This window comes from Lepidochelys kempii, chromosome 20 (assembly GCF_965140265.1).
Source record: "Lepidochelys kempii isolate rLepKem1 chromosome 20, rLepKem1.hap2, whole genome shotgun sequence".
Lineage (NCBI taxonomy): Eukaryota > Metazoa > Chordata > Testudines > Cheloniidae > Lepidochelys > Lepidochelys kempii.
In genome coordinates, this window is record NC_133275.1 from 24,921,318 (window position 1) to 24,937,509 (window position 16,192).

General features: G+C 63.6%; 1 protein-coding gene across 7 annotated transcripts in view; it reads right to left on the minus strand.

Annotated features, from left to right (window-relative positions):
- PDE4A (phosphodiesterase 4A) overlaps window positions 1-16,192 on the minus strand; it is a 162,548-nt gene that overhangs the window by 120,679 nt on the left and 25,677 nt on the right. For 4 of the 7 annotated variants that reach the window (XM_073318230.1, XM_073318231.1, XM_073318228.1 and 1 more), the window contains 2 exons: window positions 15,371-15,525; window positions 4,694-4,926 (listed from right to left, as the gene is read on the minus strand). In XM_073318230.1, the coding sequence (XP_073174331.1) occupies window positions 4,694-4,926; window positions 15,371-15,412 (275 nt within the window). In that variant the 5' untranslated portion in view covers window positions 15,413-15,525. The remainder of the gene's footprint in view (window positions 1-4,693; window positions 4,927-15,370; window positions 15,526-16,192) is intronic. The other 3 variants (XM_073318226.1, XM_073318224.1, XM_073318233.1) reach the window with 2 other exon arrangements.

A 16,192-nucleotide genomic window follows, 5' to 3' on the forward strand; every position in this document is an offset into this window, starting at 1 on the left:
GCTGCTTCCCTCGCCCACCAAGGCGCTATGAGCCCTGGCAACTGGGCAAGGCAGGAATCCCCCCTTTCCACCAAGCCAGGGGATTTTCCAGCCAGCTGCTCCCTGGGGGCTCCGAAGAGAAAAGGAAAGCTCTGGGCTTTGCACAGCATTCCCAGGGGACTGCAGAGACTTCGAGCTTACACAGGGACAGAGGGTCTAAGTCCAGGGTTCGGGAGCCGTGTAGCTGAGTGGCATGAACCCGCACACACGCACGCACACCCCGCCACGCCGTGTGAAACTCACTCAGTGTGAGGTCACCAACTCCGGCCCCGCAGCAACAAACGCTCCCTGACCCTTTCGAGGGGAAACAGGGCAGTGGGGGTGTGAAATTCAGCCCCAAACCAGGTGACCCTCCAAACGCATCCAGCCAGAAGAAGCCAAACTAGGAAAAAAATCATGGAGCCCTTAAGAGGCAACACTGCTGGGGTTTCCCACAGCTTTCATGATTCCGTTTTGTTTCCTGGCCCTATTATTACGGTAGCACCTAGAGGCTCTAACCAGAGATCAAAGCCCTGCTGTGCCAGGCGCTGCCCAGACACAGAATGAGACACAGGCCCTGCCTGAGAGAGACCATGTCCTAACCAGACAATTATTAGGGTTACGGTAGGGCCTAGAGGTCCCGGCCCAGATCGGGGCTCTGGTGGGCTTGGTGCTGCACACAGCAAGAGATTAACCCTGCCCTGACGAGCTCACGGTTTAAATGGGCAGGACAAAGGGTGTGAGGGGAAACCGAGGCACAGACCAGGGAAGTGGCTGATTCAGGTCTCCCAGCAGGTCAGTCACAGAGGCAGGAACAGAACCCAGCTTACCCGGGCCCCAGTCCAGGCCCCAGCCCACTAGAGCACATCTTACCCCTTGCTTGCCTGGCTCTTCCCCCAGCCTGTGCAAAGCAGGATTCTCCCAGCCCACCCTTCCCACGGCAGTGCCCAGGATGTAGGACACAGACACACATCAGCAGAACATGAAAGCGCCACTCCAGCTCCCCAGCCCGTCCTGGCCCTCGCCCCCACACCGGAGCGGCAGGGAAGATCTACAGCCGGCTGTGGGGGGTGATTAATACCCATGAACCTGAGGCTCGTGCTCCAAGAAGCTCCCCCGAGAGATCCTGCCAGAGGTGCCCTTTATCACCTTCCAGGCGCTTGGCAGAGTTTATTGCAAGGAAAGACGGAAACTGACCTGCTTGGGCCTGGGTCTGATTCACACTGCCCGTCTCCAGGGCAGCACTAGGTGTTAGACCACACTTGCCCCATCGGGCCAGGCACTGCGTGGAGCAAGAGCCAGCCCCAGCCCTGGGAAGCTTTCAGGCTACACAAACACAGGGTGGGAGGGGAAACTGAGGCAGCGAGTGAGGAAGGGACGTGCCTAAGGTCACTCAGCAGGGAATAGAACCCAAGGGTCCTGCCTACACGGCCAGCCCCTGAGCACCAGTGCACCCGCAGTGAGGCCGGGCTAGTATTCCCAGCTCCCAGACGGGGAACTGCAGCACAGCGCCACCCGGCGGCTGCCGAGAGAGCTTGTCACGGAGCAAGGTCTTGATCCCAAGGGCCCATAATCACTAGACCACCCGTCTCCTCTCCTGCTGTCTCCTCTCCAGGACAAGGAGGACTGTGCCAGGCCCCCCCAGACAGCCTCATTCCCCCGCCAGCCTGCGTGCCCTGGCTCCCAGCGCCACCAGCCACCTGCGTATGAACCTGCCCAACGCCCGGAGCTGCTGCAGCCACCCCGCGAGCAGGCAGGTGGGAGGCAGCTGCAGCGGGGCCAAGCCCAGGGGCTGCAGGCATCACAGAGCTTTGCTGTCTCCGCGGCCAAGCCCGGCGTGGGCAGGTTGTTATCTCCAGGGAAAGGAGCTGCTGAGAACCAAGCGGGCACTGATCCCACGGGGCTCCAAAATTAGCAGCCAGGTCTCCCTCCGGAAGGGCCTAGCAGGTAGCCAGCTGGCTTGGAAGTCTGTGTGGAGCTGCAGCCCGTGGCGAATCCAGCCCCTGCTGTGGATACTAAACCCTGGAAACCTGCCTTAACTTCCTGGCCCAAGGTCACACTGAGTCTGTAGCCAAACCTGGAATTAAACCCGCGCCTCCTGCGGCCTAGCCCGCCACCTCAGCCCCCGGCCCAGCCTTCCGCCGGGTGCGTCCCGTGGCGGGGCTGCCGCCCGAGGGAGGCTGGGGTTACATGCCAGCCACTGAATACGACCTGTCACGCAGAACTCAGAGCACTGAGGAATGGCTGCTCTGATGACTCCTTCCAGTGGCATTTTGCTGCTGAGATCTTGCCTATAATTCCTGAGCAGCACCTTGGGTCCAATTACCCCGCTCACGCTTAGCATAATGTTAACTTGGCTTAATTAGCCTGAGACTTAACATGACAACGAACAGGGGTGCAGCTTCGATAGGCACCTCCCAGGTTGGCAGCTGTCCCTCTAGCAAACAGACACACATCGCCATGGTCCAGCCAGCCCCAAGGCAAATCAGGCACATCCGCGCTGGCAGCTCTTGTGAGCTTGAGACCCTGGGGGCTTTGCTTAAAGCCCCAGCTCCTGGAGTCATGTGAATGGGGAAGACTCTCAGCTTGCACTGCAAAAAGCTAAGTCAGTTTCTGGCCCTTTTGGCTGCAGAGAAAAGCTTGGAACAGGGCCCTCATTAGAGCAATTGAATAACAGATGTTGTGGTTCGCGAGCGATTCCAAACCCTTTTGTTAAACTCTCGCTGCAGGGTGAACCGAAAAGGACATTTTTCAAAATTTTCAGTGAAGTAAAACATTGAAAACAGTTTTTTCAGGCTGAAGTAAACCCTTTGTTTCCATTCAGACCCTGTGAAACGTTTGTGATTTATTTTTAACGAACAGGAAAAAATGCTGAACCGTCATTTCAAACCAAGATTTCACTTTTGCTGGCTTCCCAATGGGGCTGAGCCCCAGGGAAATCCAGCTCCGAGGCTGGGGGCTGGGCCCCAGGGAAATCCAGCTCCGAGGTCAGGCGCTGGGCCCCAGGGAAATCCAGCTCCGAGACCGGGGGCTGAACCCCAGGGAAATCTAGCTCCGAGGCTGGGGGCTGGGCCCCAGAGAAATCCAGCTCCGAGGCTGGGGGCTGGGCCCCAGGGAAATCCAGCTCCGGGGCCGGGAGCTGAGCCCCGGGGAAATGTTGTTCAGGGTCACGCCAGCAGTCAGGGGCAGAGCTGGGAGTCCAGGGCCTTAACCACCCGAGCGCCCCTAGTTCCAAACTCTGGCATCACTTCCCACGAACTAGGCCCCAACCCCCTTCTTTGTGGATAATCAGAAAGCTCCTGCGTTTGGCATTATCCCCCCATTTCCTTCCTCCAGCGCCCACCTCCCCACATTGTCACAGGCTGGTCAAAAGGGATTTAAACCAGGATCGACTCTTCTTTTGGTCTTCTGCGGCAGAATCGGTGCTGAAGCCCTGGCCAGGGGCCCCGGGCTCGGAGAGGAACAGGCAGGGGATGCAACCAGCCTGTCGGAGCTAATGACAAAAGCCCAGAGGTAACCAGCATGAACCGCGGCTCCCCCAGCGCGGGGAAGCGACTGGAACAAACAGGAAACCTTGAAGAAACAAGGACTTTGCTTCTCTGGTGTCAAAAGACAATTGATTCCCAGCTGACGAGTGGGGGGGTCCACTGTTCTTCCGCCGCCCATGGTTCAGACAAATCTCCACAGGGCACCCAAAGCTAACCGGGCTCCCTGGGGCTGTGAGAGCTATCTGTGGGACTCCCCCCAAACCCCGCTAAAAATAAACAGGCTGTGGCCCAGCCCCTCCTGCCTGTGCCCTCCAGGAAGCAGCATTACAGCATCCGCTGCGGTCCTTCAGTGCCCGGCACAATCAAGGGAGCGGATCTGCTAGGAGGTGACGGGTTTGCCCAGCCCCAGGGAAGGAGAGAAGCAGCCAGACCCCTGCTGGTCTCTGTATGGCTCCCCCCCGACTGGTCTTGGGGGCCCCCCCACTAAGGGTGTTGCTGTGGAGCCCCGAGATGCAGCCTGCATGGCCATGCAGGGTGTAACTGTCTCCCAGCCCGGGGGTGAGACCAACCCTGCCACAGGGCACTGAGCCACAGGAGAAGCTGCGGCACGGCCAGGATTATAGGCCGGGATCCCCTGCGGGCAGGGGGCAGTAAGAAGCTGATGGTTTTAGGGAGATTTCCACCGTGCCCAATAAATCTCTATCAGAGCCAGATTAAATCACAACTCGCCCTGGATCAGAGCCCTGAGGGATCCTCCCCTTCACCCCAGCGCTGGCCCGGTCTGCAGGGCCCACCCTTGGCGGGCCACAAGCACTGCTGAGACCCGACTGCAGGGGGTGCTGTCGGGAGCTGGCCAGGGAACGCTGGCACCCCCCCGGCTGCATCACCTGCTGGCAGAGTGCGGGGCGCTGCCCCCGACATGACTAGCCCTTCCCCCGGGTGTTTGCACGCTCAAGGCACGATAACCAGCCCTTCCCCCGGGTGTTTGCACGCTCAAGGCACGATAACCAGCCCTTCCCCCGGGTGTTTGCACGCTCAAGGCACGATAACCAGCCCTTCCCCTGGGTGTTTGCACACTCAGGGCACGATAACCAGCCCTTCCCCCGGGTGTTTGCACACTCAGGGCACAATAACCAGCCCTTCCCCCGGGTATCTGTCGCACACACTGTGACCCCTCCGTGCCCTACCTGTCCGGCTCAGCGTGGGTGATGGCGATGCGGGGCGGGATGCGCAGGGGCAGGGTGGTCGGCCTCTGGACGCTGTCGGGCTCCGGTGATCGCGCCCGATCCAGGGGTTTCCACGGCGGCACCTGCAGGCTGGAGGAGAGCCGGCGCCGGCCACGCCGCAGCTCCGCACCCAGCATGCCACCCGCGGTGTAGGACCGGCTGCAGAGCCCGGGGTCCAGCAGGTCCTTGGGCTTCTGCCAACGAGAGCAGAGGGCGAGCGTCAGGCCAAGGGCCCAGAGCAACACCAGCCTGGGGGGAGGGTGACCCACAACCTTTCCTCACCCTCCATCTCCTAGAGGGGACAGGCCCCATGTCCCATTCCCTGCCCCACGAACCAGCCAGTCCCCGCCCTGGAGCCAGATCGGAGCCAGCGCCCCCCAAAGGGGACAGGCCCCGTGTCTCATTCTCCCCCCCGGAGACAGCCAGTCCCTGCCCTGAGGCTGGAGGGAGCTGGCGCCCCCAGAGGGGACAGGCCCCATGTCCCATTCCCCCACCCCCGAGACAACCAGTCCCTGCCCTGGGGCTGGGTGGGAGCCGGCACCCCCCAGAAGGGACAGGCCCTATGTCCCATTCCCCCGCCCCGAGACAGCCAGTCCCCGCCCTGGGGCCAGATCGGAGCCAGCGCCCCCCAAAGGGGACAGGCCCCGTGTCTCATTCTCCCCCCCGGAGACAGCCAGTCCCCGCCCTGAGGCTGGAGGGAGCCGGCGCCCCCAGAAGGGACAGGCCCCATGTCCCATTCCCTGCCCCCGAAACCAGCCAGTCCCTGCCCTGGGGCCAGACCGGACCCAGCGCCCCCGAAAGGGGACAGGCCCCATGTCCCATTCCCCCACCCCAAGACAGCCAGTCCCCGCCCTGGGGCTGGAGGGAGCCGGCGCCCCCCAGAGGGGACAGGCCCCATGTCCCATTCCCCGCCCCCGAAACCAGCCAATCCCTGCCCTGGGGCCAGACCGGAGCCAGCGCCCCCGAAAGAGGACAGGCCCCGTGTCCCATTCCCCCACCCCAAGACAGCCAGTCCCCGCCCTGAGGCTGGAGGGAGCCGGCGCCCCCAGAGGGGACAGGCCCCGTGTCCCATCCCCCCCCCCCCCCCCCGAGACAGCCAGTCCCCGCCCTGGGGCCAGACCGGAGCCAGCGCCCCCCAAAGGGGACAGGCCCCGTGTCCCATTCCCCCGCCCCCCCGAGACAGCCAGTCCCCGCCCTGGGGCCAGATCAGAGCCAGCGCCCCCCAAAGGGGACAGGCCCCGTGTCCCATTCCCCCCACCCCGAGACAGCCAGTCCCCGCCCTGGGGCCAGATCGGAGCCAGCGCCCCCCAAAGGGGACAGGCCCCGTGTCCCATTCCCCCGCCCCCCCGAGACAGCCAGTCCCCGCCCTGGGGCCAGATCAGAGCCAGCGCCCCCCAAAGGGGACAGGCCCCGTGTCCCATTCCCCCCACCCCGAGACAGCCAGTCCCCGCCCTGGGGCCAGATCGGAGCCAGCGCCCCCCAAAGGGGACAGGCCCCGTGTCCCATTCCCCCCACCCCGAGACAGCCAGTCCCTGCCCTGGGGCCAGATCAGAGCCGGCGCCCCCCAGAGGGGACAGGCCCCGTGTCCCATTCCCCCGCCCCCGAGACAGCCAGTCCCCCCCGGGGCTGGAGGGAGCTGGCACCCCCCAGAGGGGACAGGCCCCGTGTCCCATTCCCCCGCCCCCGAGGCAGCCAGTCCCCCCCGGGGCTGGAGGGAGCTGGCGCCCCCCAGAGGGGACAGGGCCTTGCTCGCTACCTTTGTGCTGTTGTCACCAGCCCATCCTGGAGGCCCGGGGTGGGGGGGCGGTGTTTGAAAGAGATGTTTATTCTCAGCATCCTCAGGCTGCGCTAATCAGCCCCCGCCCGTCTCAGCTGCGGGGGGGAGCTAAGGACGGAGCCCGGTGCTCGTCTGCGGCTGCTCACAGCAGCTGGAGGCGCCGGCCTCTGCTCGGCACCGGAGAGGGGCTCGGCCTCTGTGCACCCCGGGCCGCGGAGTCAGCGACGAGAGGCAAACCGGCTGGCTGAGGGGACAGGGAATGGGGGGGCCTGTTCCCTCTAGGGGGCGCTGGCTCCCACCTGGTCCCAGCTCAGCAGGGTGGGCAATGGGGCGCGGGGCCTGTCCCCTCTGAAAGGCAGCACTTGCTCCCATGGGTGGACCATGCTGGGTCACAGGAAAGGTGGTTGGCTCCAGCCCCCAGGCCACCCCAAAGCCCGGCACCCGAGCCGGTCAGTGAGACAGCCCTCAGCAGCAGCCTCCGCGCAGAGGCCGAGGGCTGAGCCGGGCTCCTGGCGCCCGTTGGGGTGGGGAACGGGCAGGGCTGGGGTATGTGGAGGAAGGGGGAACCACTCTGGGCAGGGCCCTCCCAGCATCGGATGGCTGCTGAGAACTGAACCAGCCGCGGTTCCAAGCGACAGAGCCAGCCGGGCCGGTCAGTCATTCCCTCTGGCCTGGTGCGGCTGACAGCGCCTGGCGCGTTGCAGGGGCAGGAAGTTGGGACCCACATGGGAATGTGGCACCCAGGGCTGCTCTGGCTTCTTCCAGCACCAGGCTTGGAGCCAGGAGAGCCGGGTCCAGATCCTGCCTCTGCCACTGACCCCCTGCGGGACCTTGGGGGAGGCACTTAGCACCATGCTCCTCTCCCGTGGAGACCCCCATGTCCCGCAGGGAAGGTGCCGCTGACACTGGCCTGCTCGGTTCAGCCCATCGCATAATGGACGAAACCCCCAGCTTCTGGCAGACTCCGCAAACCCGGATGGTTTGCTCATCGCCAAGGGGAAGGTGAAATCTGGGGTGTGCATGTCCCAGCAGCAGCCGCCAGAGAAGCATGGGCAGAAGGACGTCATTTCACACCCCAGGGCAGGGAGCTGTGCCCTGAGGCCGGCGAGGTATTCGGAGATCAGCCCTGAGTGCAAACCAGGCCCCGCTGCCCTTTCCGGAGCAGCCCTGGAAATCCACTGCAGCGGCTGCTCCGAAGTCAGCGCATTCCCCAGCCAATGGAAGAGTTGCAGAATCCCCGGGGAAGAGCTGAGCCCAGGCCGGAACCGCGAAGGAGAGCAAAGCAACTAGCGCATCCCACGGGCGGGCCAAGGAGGAGACGGCAGATCTGGTGGCGACATGGACCCCAGCTGGAGAGAGAGGAAAAGGGCGACCGAGGGGAGCGCTGCACAGAACACGCGAGAAGCTACGCCCATGAGCATGGCACCGGGGCGGGGGCTGACCAGCGCAGCACAAGCCTGACGTGAAGGGTGAAGGCTGGTGGATCCCCGGGGCACCCCAGAGCGCGGGAGGATAAAGGAGAAGAAAGAACGTGGTGGGCAGCAGGGCCCCTGGCCTCTGATGGGCCACGAGCCGAGTTCAGCAACAGCCCAGGCGTTTGACTGAGCTCAGCGCCATGCTCGAAGGGCGTTTCACCAGCCTCCTTGCCAAACGCCCAGACCATCAAGGAAACCCAGCCCGTCCATCAGCAGAGTCCTGGCTGCATGTGGGTTGCGGGAGCCCAGGGCTGGGCTAGCAGGGGCTGCAAGTTGGGAGGGGCACTGGCAGAGCTGTGGGGGGACCCCAGGCCTGGGATAGCAGGGGGCTGCGGGTTGGGACTGTGGAATTACCAATTCACCCCAGATTCGCTTGTCACTAATGGGAAGGAAAGTCCCAGGCCAGAAGCATGGGGGCTGGGAAGAAGCATTTCAAATAGTTTTCAAACCATCTTGCTGACGGGTCCTTTTTCCAGAACTAAACCAGGCTCCGCGGAGAGCCAGGTCCCAGCCCCCCGCCCCCACGCCCCAGGGGTGTGCTCAGAGTCCCTCCTGCCCCCCACCCTAAGCGGCTCTAGTCAGAAGCTGAGATCCCAAGCCCAAGGTGCTGGCATGCGTGATTGCTATTCCCGCCAATCCCCCAGTCCCTGGCTCCAGGCATCAGCTGAGGGGGCTGTGAGCGCCCGACAAGCTGCTCTGTTATTTGCTGGGGCTTTGCTCCACTTCCGCTGTTCCCGACGCTCTGGAACTAGGCAGATCTGTCACAGAAACGTCCTGCTCTCGCTGAGCCGCCTTGGCGCTCTGACGGTGGCGGCTGGCAGGCGTCTCTGCTTCCGCAGGGAATTTGGTGCCGGGAAGGTTTGCAAAGAGCAGGCTGGGGGCAGCAGGAAGCAGGCAGTGGTGTAGCCAGCGCATGCCAGCCCTAGTGGGGAAAGGCCCCGGGACCCACTCAGCCCAGGGGCAGATGATGCTGAGACTCGGTGACTGGTCACAGCTGTGTTTAACAGGCGCTACGGGGTTAACCAGGTCCTAAGCCACCTGCACTCGAGGCTAGGCTGGCGGCCGCGCCGTGCACTGCCCGGGGCCCGCAGCAAGGGCACATTGTTGCAACCTGTGTTCCAGCCAGCACCCGTGTCCAAGCACAGAGCAGAAGCTGCCATGGGCTGGGATCCCCCTTCGGTGACGCACCAGAGTCACGCTCTTCATTAAGAGTCCAAACGGGCACGAAACTCCCCGTCCAGGGTGTGGCCAGCGTCGCTAGGGCAATGGCCAGACTCTGACCTTGCGAGGACCCGAGTCCCCTCCCCGAGAGACACTAGACACGCCAGCGGGTGAGGGCAGGGAGGGAAGGTGGGCAAGGGGAAGGCTGTTTGCCCATTTGGCTGGGATTCACAAACCCGTGTCTTGGGCAGAAAGAAACAGCCAGGGGCTCCAGATCGCCTGGAAGGGGCACGCCTGCCCTTTACACCCCCACCCCGCAGCACAGGGCCCCCTGGGGTCAGCACTGTGAGGGGTGAGCGCCCCAAACGCCCCCCACCCCGCTCCTTGTGACACAGCGCCCCCTGGTGCCACAAGGGGTCAACACTGGTTCAGAGGGCCCCCACATTCCCATAAACCATAACCACCACCACCCCCGGCCCTGGGGAGGTCTATCAGCGCCCTGCCAGAGCGGGGCAGGGCAGGGCAGGGAGGGGAAGTCCCAGGCCCAGGGGCCCATCCCTTGCTGACCCACACAGAGCAAAGAAACAGGCCGGGCCAGGGTAGAACGGCCTCATGGGGCACCGGGATCAACAGCCACACCCGGGGGGACCTGTCTGCTGAGCGGGGCTGGCCAGAGGGTGGGAGACGCTGCCAGGACACACCGGGTCCTTCCCCGCCTCATCGGCTAGCACATAGCTATGGGGCCACCGCCACAGGACCCCAAACAGCCCGCTGCCTCCCTCTGGACGCCGGCTGCCCCTCAGCCCCACAGGACCCCAAACAGCCCGCTGCCTCCCTCTGGACGCCGGCTGCCCCTCAGCCCCACAGGACCCCAAGCAGCCCGCTGCCTCCCTCTGGACGCCGGCTGCCCCTCAGCCCCACAGGACCCCAAACAGCCCACTGCCTCCCTCTGGACGCCGGCTGCCCCTCAGCCCCACAGGACCCCAAACAGCTCGCTGCCTCCCTCTGGACGCCGGCTGCCCCTCAGCCCCACAGGCTCTCGAGACGATGGAGACAAGGCAGCTGGGAGCTCCCAGGGTGGGGCGGAGAAGGCGGCAGACCCAGCACGGAGCAAGGTGACTGGGGTTCCCTCTGAGCTGCCCCAGATATGGGGGCACCAGCAGCGCCCCCAGTCTAGTCCCAGTTCAGGGAGGGGCGCAGGGTCCAGTGGCTGGAGGGCCTGGGGGGTCAGGACTCCTGGGTTCTATCCCAGCTCTGGGAGGGGAGTGGGGATCTAGTGGGTTAGAGCAGGGGGTCAGGACTCCTGGGTTCCCCTCCTGGCCCTCACAGGGGAACCCAGGCTAGCTACGAAGAACTAACACTGGTTATTATCACTCCGCCCTCCGAACACGCCTAGCCAAGCTCCCTGTCCAGCCCGATCTGAATGCTCGGTTTCTTAATTAGAAAATGTAATTAAATGGCAGAGAGACCCGGGGCGGGGGACGGGAGGGGGGAATCAGTGGAAAGAACTCATTCAACTGGGCCCTGAGCAGCGTGGACGGGCAGCGCTGCCCTCTAGTGGGCAGAACGGGAATCACAGCTCTCGGGTATCCCCAGCCGCCCACATCTCCACAGCAGGGAACAGCTGTGTGTCCTAGTCCTTCCACTGCCAGCAGGGATTCCCCAGCAGTTCAGGCAGGGGGCGAGGCTCTGTCCCCCGTCTCCCAGGAGAACCCAGCCAAGACGTTGATGATTTCACCAGATCCCAAGGCCTCAAACCATCTGAGCTCCGTGACAGACCCACATGGCCCAAATCCGCAGCCAGAGCAACACAAACACTCCAAGGACAGAAACTGGGGAATCCCGCAGGCAAAGGGGGGCTCCCCAGTTCCCACAGAAGGGGGAGGGAAAAGAGCCAAAAGCTGTCTTTTATCATTGCTACTATTACAATAGCTCTTTGACACCACAGCCGAGATCAGGGCCCCATCACGCCGGGCACTTCCCAGACCCCAGCCGAGATCAGGGCCCCATCGTGCCAGGCGCTGCCCAGACCCCAGCCGAGATCAGGGCCCTGTCGTCCCGGGCACTTCCCAGACCCCAGCCAAGATCAGGGCCCCGTCGTGCCGGACACTGTGCAGATCATGAGCTTCGTTGCGCCAGGAGCTGCCCACATCTCTGCCTCACAGATCATCCTAAAGGCAGCTCCTTCTCTGTGCAGAGACCCCCCCAGGAGGAGCTGGAAGCTCTGGGGCCTTGGGCGCAGTGATCTTAGGAGCCTGTGGGCTGGAATCCCTGCTCTCTGGCCTCTGCCCAGCTCAGGTGTACAGAGGCCCGGGGTGGGGAGCGTGTGCCTGAGGGGGGGATATAACCCCAAGCCCACCATGTCTGCCCATTTGCCTGGAACCAGCCCAGGTTCCCTAGGGGTATTTTCTTAAGAAACTGATGAACGTAATTGGTGTGAGTATTGGTGTGCCAGCTCTTGGATAACAACAGACACCGGCCACCTGCGAGACGCTTGGCAGGAACAGCCGGGACACAGCACCACCATCAGAGCCGGCTGGGGTTAATCTAACGAGCAGGGCCTGGCCAGCAAACACGTTGTCAGGGCATGGACCAGAGACACTGAGCTGAGCCTGAGATACAAACACGCTGCAGCCACCACACAGACCAGCTGGGGGGGCAGGGCGATGGGGAAGCCGGGGGGGACCCTGTGATGCTGAGGGCCCGGGGAGCCACGAAGCGGGGTGCAGGGCACTAGGCGGGCAGGGGGCGCAGGATGGGGGGCAGTGCTCTGGCGATGACTCTGGGCGGTGTACTCAAGGAGGCTGCTGTCTGTAAGGCGACCCTGGCTAGCTAGCTGCAGAAATCAGAACATGGAGGGCTGGAACTGCGCAGACCTCGGCGACTTGAGCGAACGGAGGAACTGGTAGCAGTAGTAGGTTGTCATCTCTATGCGAACTAGCACTATGTGAGCCGAGGGAGTGAAGCAGTTGCCCCAGGGGCTAGTGTCAGTCCGGGGCGTATTAACAGGCGTGTCGGATGTAAGACACGGGAGGTGACTGTCCCGCCCGGCGAGGCCCCAGCAGGAGCCGGTGTCCAGGTCTGGGCGCTGCACTGCAGGAAAGATGGGGACACGCTGGAGAGCGCCCGGAGGAGAGCAGCCGGACTGAGCGAAGGTTCAGCCAACCCGCGTGCGAGGAACGTTACAAACCCTGGGCCTGTTTGGTCCGGAGAGGAGAAGCCTGGGGGGGCCCTGAGAACTGGCCTCACACGCGCAGGGCTGGGGGAGGGGCTGTTCTCCAGGGCCACTGGGGCAGGACAAGGAGTCCAAGGCTCCGTCTGCAGCCGGGGAGGGTTAGGTCTGATACCAGGGAAAACGGTCTAACTCCCGGGGTAGCTGAGCTCTGCAGTTGGCTCCCCAGGGCGGCTGGGGAATCCCTGTCACGGAGGGTTTAAGGGCAGCTGGACAAACCCCTCTCAGGGCTGCTCTGGGTTGACGGGATCCTGCCTCGGCGGCGGGGGCTGCACTTGGTGGGCTCCGGAGGCCCCTCCCAACCGGAGGCGTCTATGATTCTATAGAAGGGGGAGTCCTGACTCCCGGCCCCTCCTGCTCTAGCCACTAGATCACACTCCCCTCGCTGGGGCTAGAACCCAGGAGTCTGGGCTCCCACATCCTTCCTTTCCTAGCAATACAGCATGGGCCAAGGTAATGCAAAGCAACCTGCCTCCACCCTAGTCCGGCAAACGTTAGTGGGGGTCACGTAGCGTGATCAGCACAGGCTGGGTTCCCGTGCCTGGCAGAGATGTCAGTGAGCTCTGGGTTGGCTTGGGAGTGATCACCCTCAGCACAACCCAAACACAAACACAGCCAGCTACACACCCCAATGCACCCTAAACACAGCCAGCTATGCACCCTGAGTGCAGCCAGCTACGTGCCCCAGTGCACCCCGAACACAACCAGCTACACACCCCAATGCACCCCAAACACAGCCAGCTACGCACCCCAATGTACCCCAAACACAGCCAGCTACGCACCCCACTGCACCCCAAACACAGCCAGCTACGTGCCCCAATGCACCCCGAACACAGCCAGCTACACACTGCAATGCACCCCAAACACAGCCAGCTACACACCCCGAGTGCAGCCAGCTACACACCCCAATGTACCCCAAACACAGCCAGCTACGTGCCCCAATGCACCCCGAACACAGCCAGCTACGTGCCCCAATGTACCCCAAACACAGCCAGCTATGCACCCTGAGTCCAGCCAGCTACACACCCAAATGCACCTCAAACACAGCCAGCTACGTGCCCCAATGCACCCTGAAGCAGCCAGCTACACACCGCAATGCACCCCAAACACAGCCAGCTACACACCCCGAGTGCAGCCAGCTACACACCCCAAAGTACCCCAAACACAGCCAGCTACGCACCCCAAACACAGCCAGCTACGTGCCCCAATGTACCCCAAACACAGCCAGCTATGCACCCTGAGTCCAGCCAGCTACGCACCCAAATGCACCTCAAACACAGCCAGCTACGTGCCCCAATGTACCCCAAACACAGCCAGCTATGCACCCTGAGTCCAGCCAGCTACACACCCAAATGCACCTCAAACACAGCCAGCTACGTGCCCCAATGCACCCTGAAGCAGCCAGCTACACACCGCAATGCACCCCAAACACAGCCAGCTACACACCCCGAGTGCAGCCAGCTACACACCCCAAAGTACCCCAAACACAGCCAGCTACGCACCCCAAACACAGCCAGCTACGTGCCCCAATGTACCCCAAACACAGCCAGCTACGCACCCTGAGTCCAGCCAGCTACGCACCCAAATGCACCTCAAACACAGCCAGCTACGTGCCCCAATGCACCCCGAAGCAGCCAGCTACACACCCCAATGTACCCCGAGTGCAGCCAGCTACGTGCCCATGTGCACCCCAAACACAGCCAGCTACGCACCCCGATGCACCCCGTACGCAGCCAGCTACACTCCCGAATTCTCCATGAGCCCCACCCCCAGCGGCAGGTGTCCCCGCGCTGCCGGGGTCCCCAAGAGCCTGGACTGACAGGTGCAGCAGCTGCAGACTCCAGCCTGCCCAGCTACTGGCGTCTTTCTGCTCTCGGGGCAGCAGAGGGCGCCCCCGCACCGTGCGCCCTCCCTCCGCTGTTTCCAAGGCCAGCACCTGCAAAGGGAACCTGCCAAACCACACGTGTGTGCCAATGTGCAAGGCTGTGCATGGCCGTGCACGCTCCCCAGTGCTCAGGCAAGGCCACGCACGCTTCCCGGTGCTAGTGCATGGCCGTGCACGCTCCCCAGTACTTGTGCATGGCCGTGCACGCTCCCCACTACTCGTGCATGGCCGTGCACGCTCCCCAGTGCTCAGGCAAGGCCACGCACGCTTCCCGGTGCTAGTGCATGGCTGTGCACGCTCCCCAGTACTCGTGCATGGCCGTGCACGCTCCCCAGCGCTCAGGCAACGCCACGCACGCTTCCCGGTGCTCGTGCATGGCCGTGCACGCTTCCCAGTACTCGTGCATGGCCGTGCACGCTCCCCAGTGCTCAGGCAAGGCCACGCACGCTTCCCGGTGCTAGTGCATGGCCGTGCCTGCTTCCTGGCACCAGTGCAAGCTCACAGCTGAACACCAACCACTAAGCACCCCCCTTCGGCGTAGAGGTGGCAGGGAGAGAGAATGGTGCCCTGGGGCCCCCCAGAGCAGCAACCCTGGGGCTGCCTCGTGGGGGGATAAGAGACCCCATGCCCAGCCGGTTTCAGCACTGGCTCGTGCCTGGGAGCCCTGGCTGCCCCAGGGGTGCTGGGAGACCCTCCCAGTGGGGGTGACACAAAGAGCCCTGCCCACCAGTCTAGGGCCTTAACTACATTCTCCCCCCACCCAGCTAGGGGTCCCTCGGAGACGGCAGCTGGCGGTATTTATCTCCCCGCCGACACCCAGCCTGGGGGAGCCCACGGACGTGCCCGCGGCCCCGGCCCTTGCCCTGATGGGTGTTGTCCGCTCCCCTGTCAAGGGGACTGGCTGGCTGGGATGGGGCCTTTCCCCACCTTCTCACCCATTCGGTGCCCCTCCCCATGCCATGAGCTCATGGGGTCTCACCCCCCATTGTAGGAGGCAGCTCCTGCCCAGGCCACACCACCCCAACAGGGATGCCGAAGCCTTGACAGGCCCCAAAGCCGACCCCCTCTCCCCTGGATGGAGGGGACAACCCCCCGGTGCTGCTTTCACCTCGTCCACTGTCACGGCCAGGACACTCCGGCTCTTCTTCATGTCCCTGTCCAGCCTGGGGTCTCCTCTGCTCTCAGCCACCCACCAGCCGCGCGGCCCCAGGACACGGGGCAAGGGCCGGAGTTAAACGCTGCTCTCTCCTGCCTGTCGGGAGCCTGAAAGACAGTGACGGGGGGGTGGCGGCATTAGATCCTGGCTGCTCCATCCCCCACCCCCCCTCACAATTCCCCAGCAACAGGGGCCCCCTGCTGACAAGTCCCTTAGGACAGCGTCCTGTCCCATCCCTTCCAAATCCCCAGCCTCATCTAGATCCCACTCCCCTCCCAGAGCTGGGAACAGAACCCAGGAATCCTGGCTCCCAGCCCCCAGCGGTGAGGGGAGCGGGGCCAGATCCAGGACGGGCAGGGGCTGTGCACGTCACAGGAACCAGCCCAGCGGCCCTCAGCCTGGTGTGTGCCCAACTCAGACCAGCCCCCAACGTCTCTTTCCACTCCCCAGTGGGCGATTTCATGAGCTAATGACCCCGGCTCATGCGAAATGGGGAGGCAGGTTCACAACAGAGAGGGAGGGGAAGGGTTAATTCACCCCGACCCTGCCGCAGAGGATCCAGGGGAAGGGCTGGCAGGACAGGTGTGGCTCTGCAACCCACCTACGTGTGAACGCTTGCCCAGCCCCCCATACGGACACACACACGGACGTGCCATGCCCCCCCCCGGGGAAACGGAACTGCCTGCCCCATGCACCCACATGTGCACAGCGTGTGTCCCTGAACTGCCCCCACACCCCAGCAGCCCTGAGGCCCAACGCACTTCCTGCAGCCGT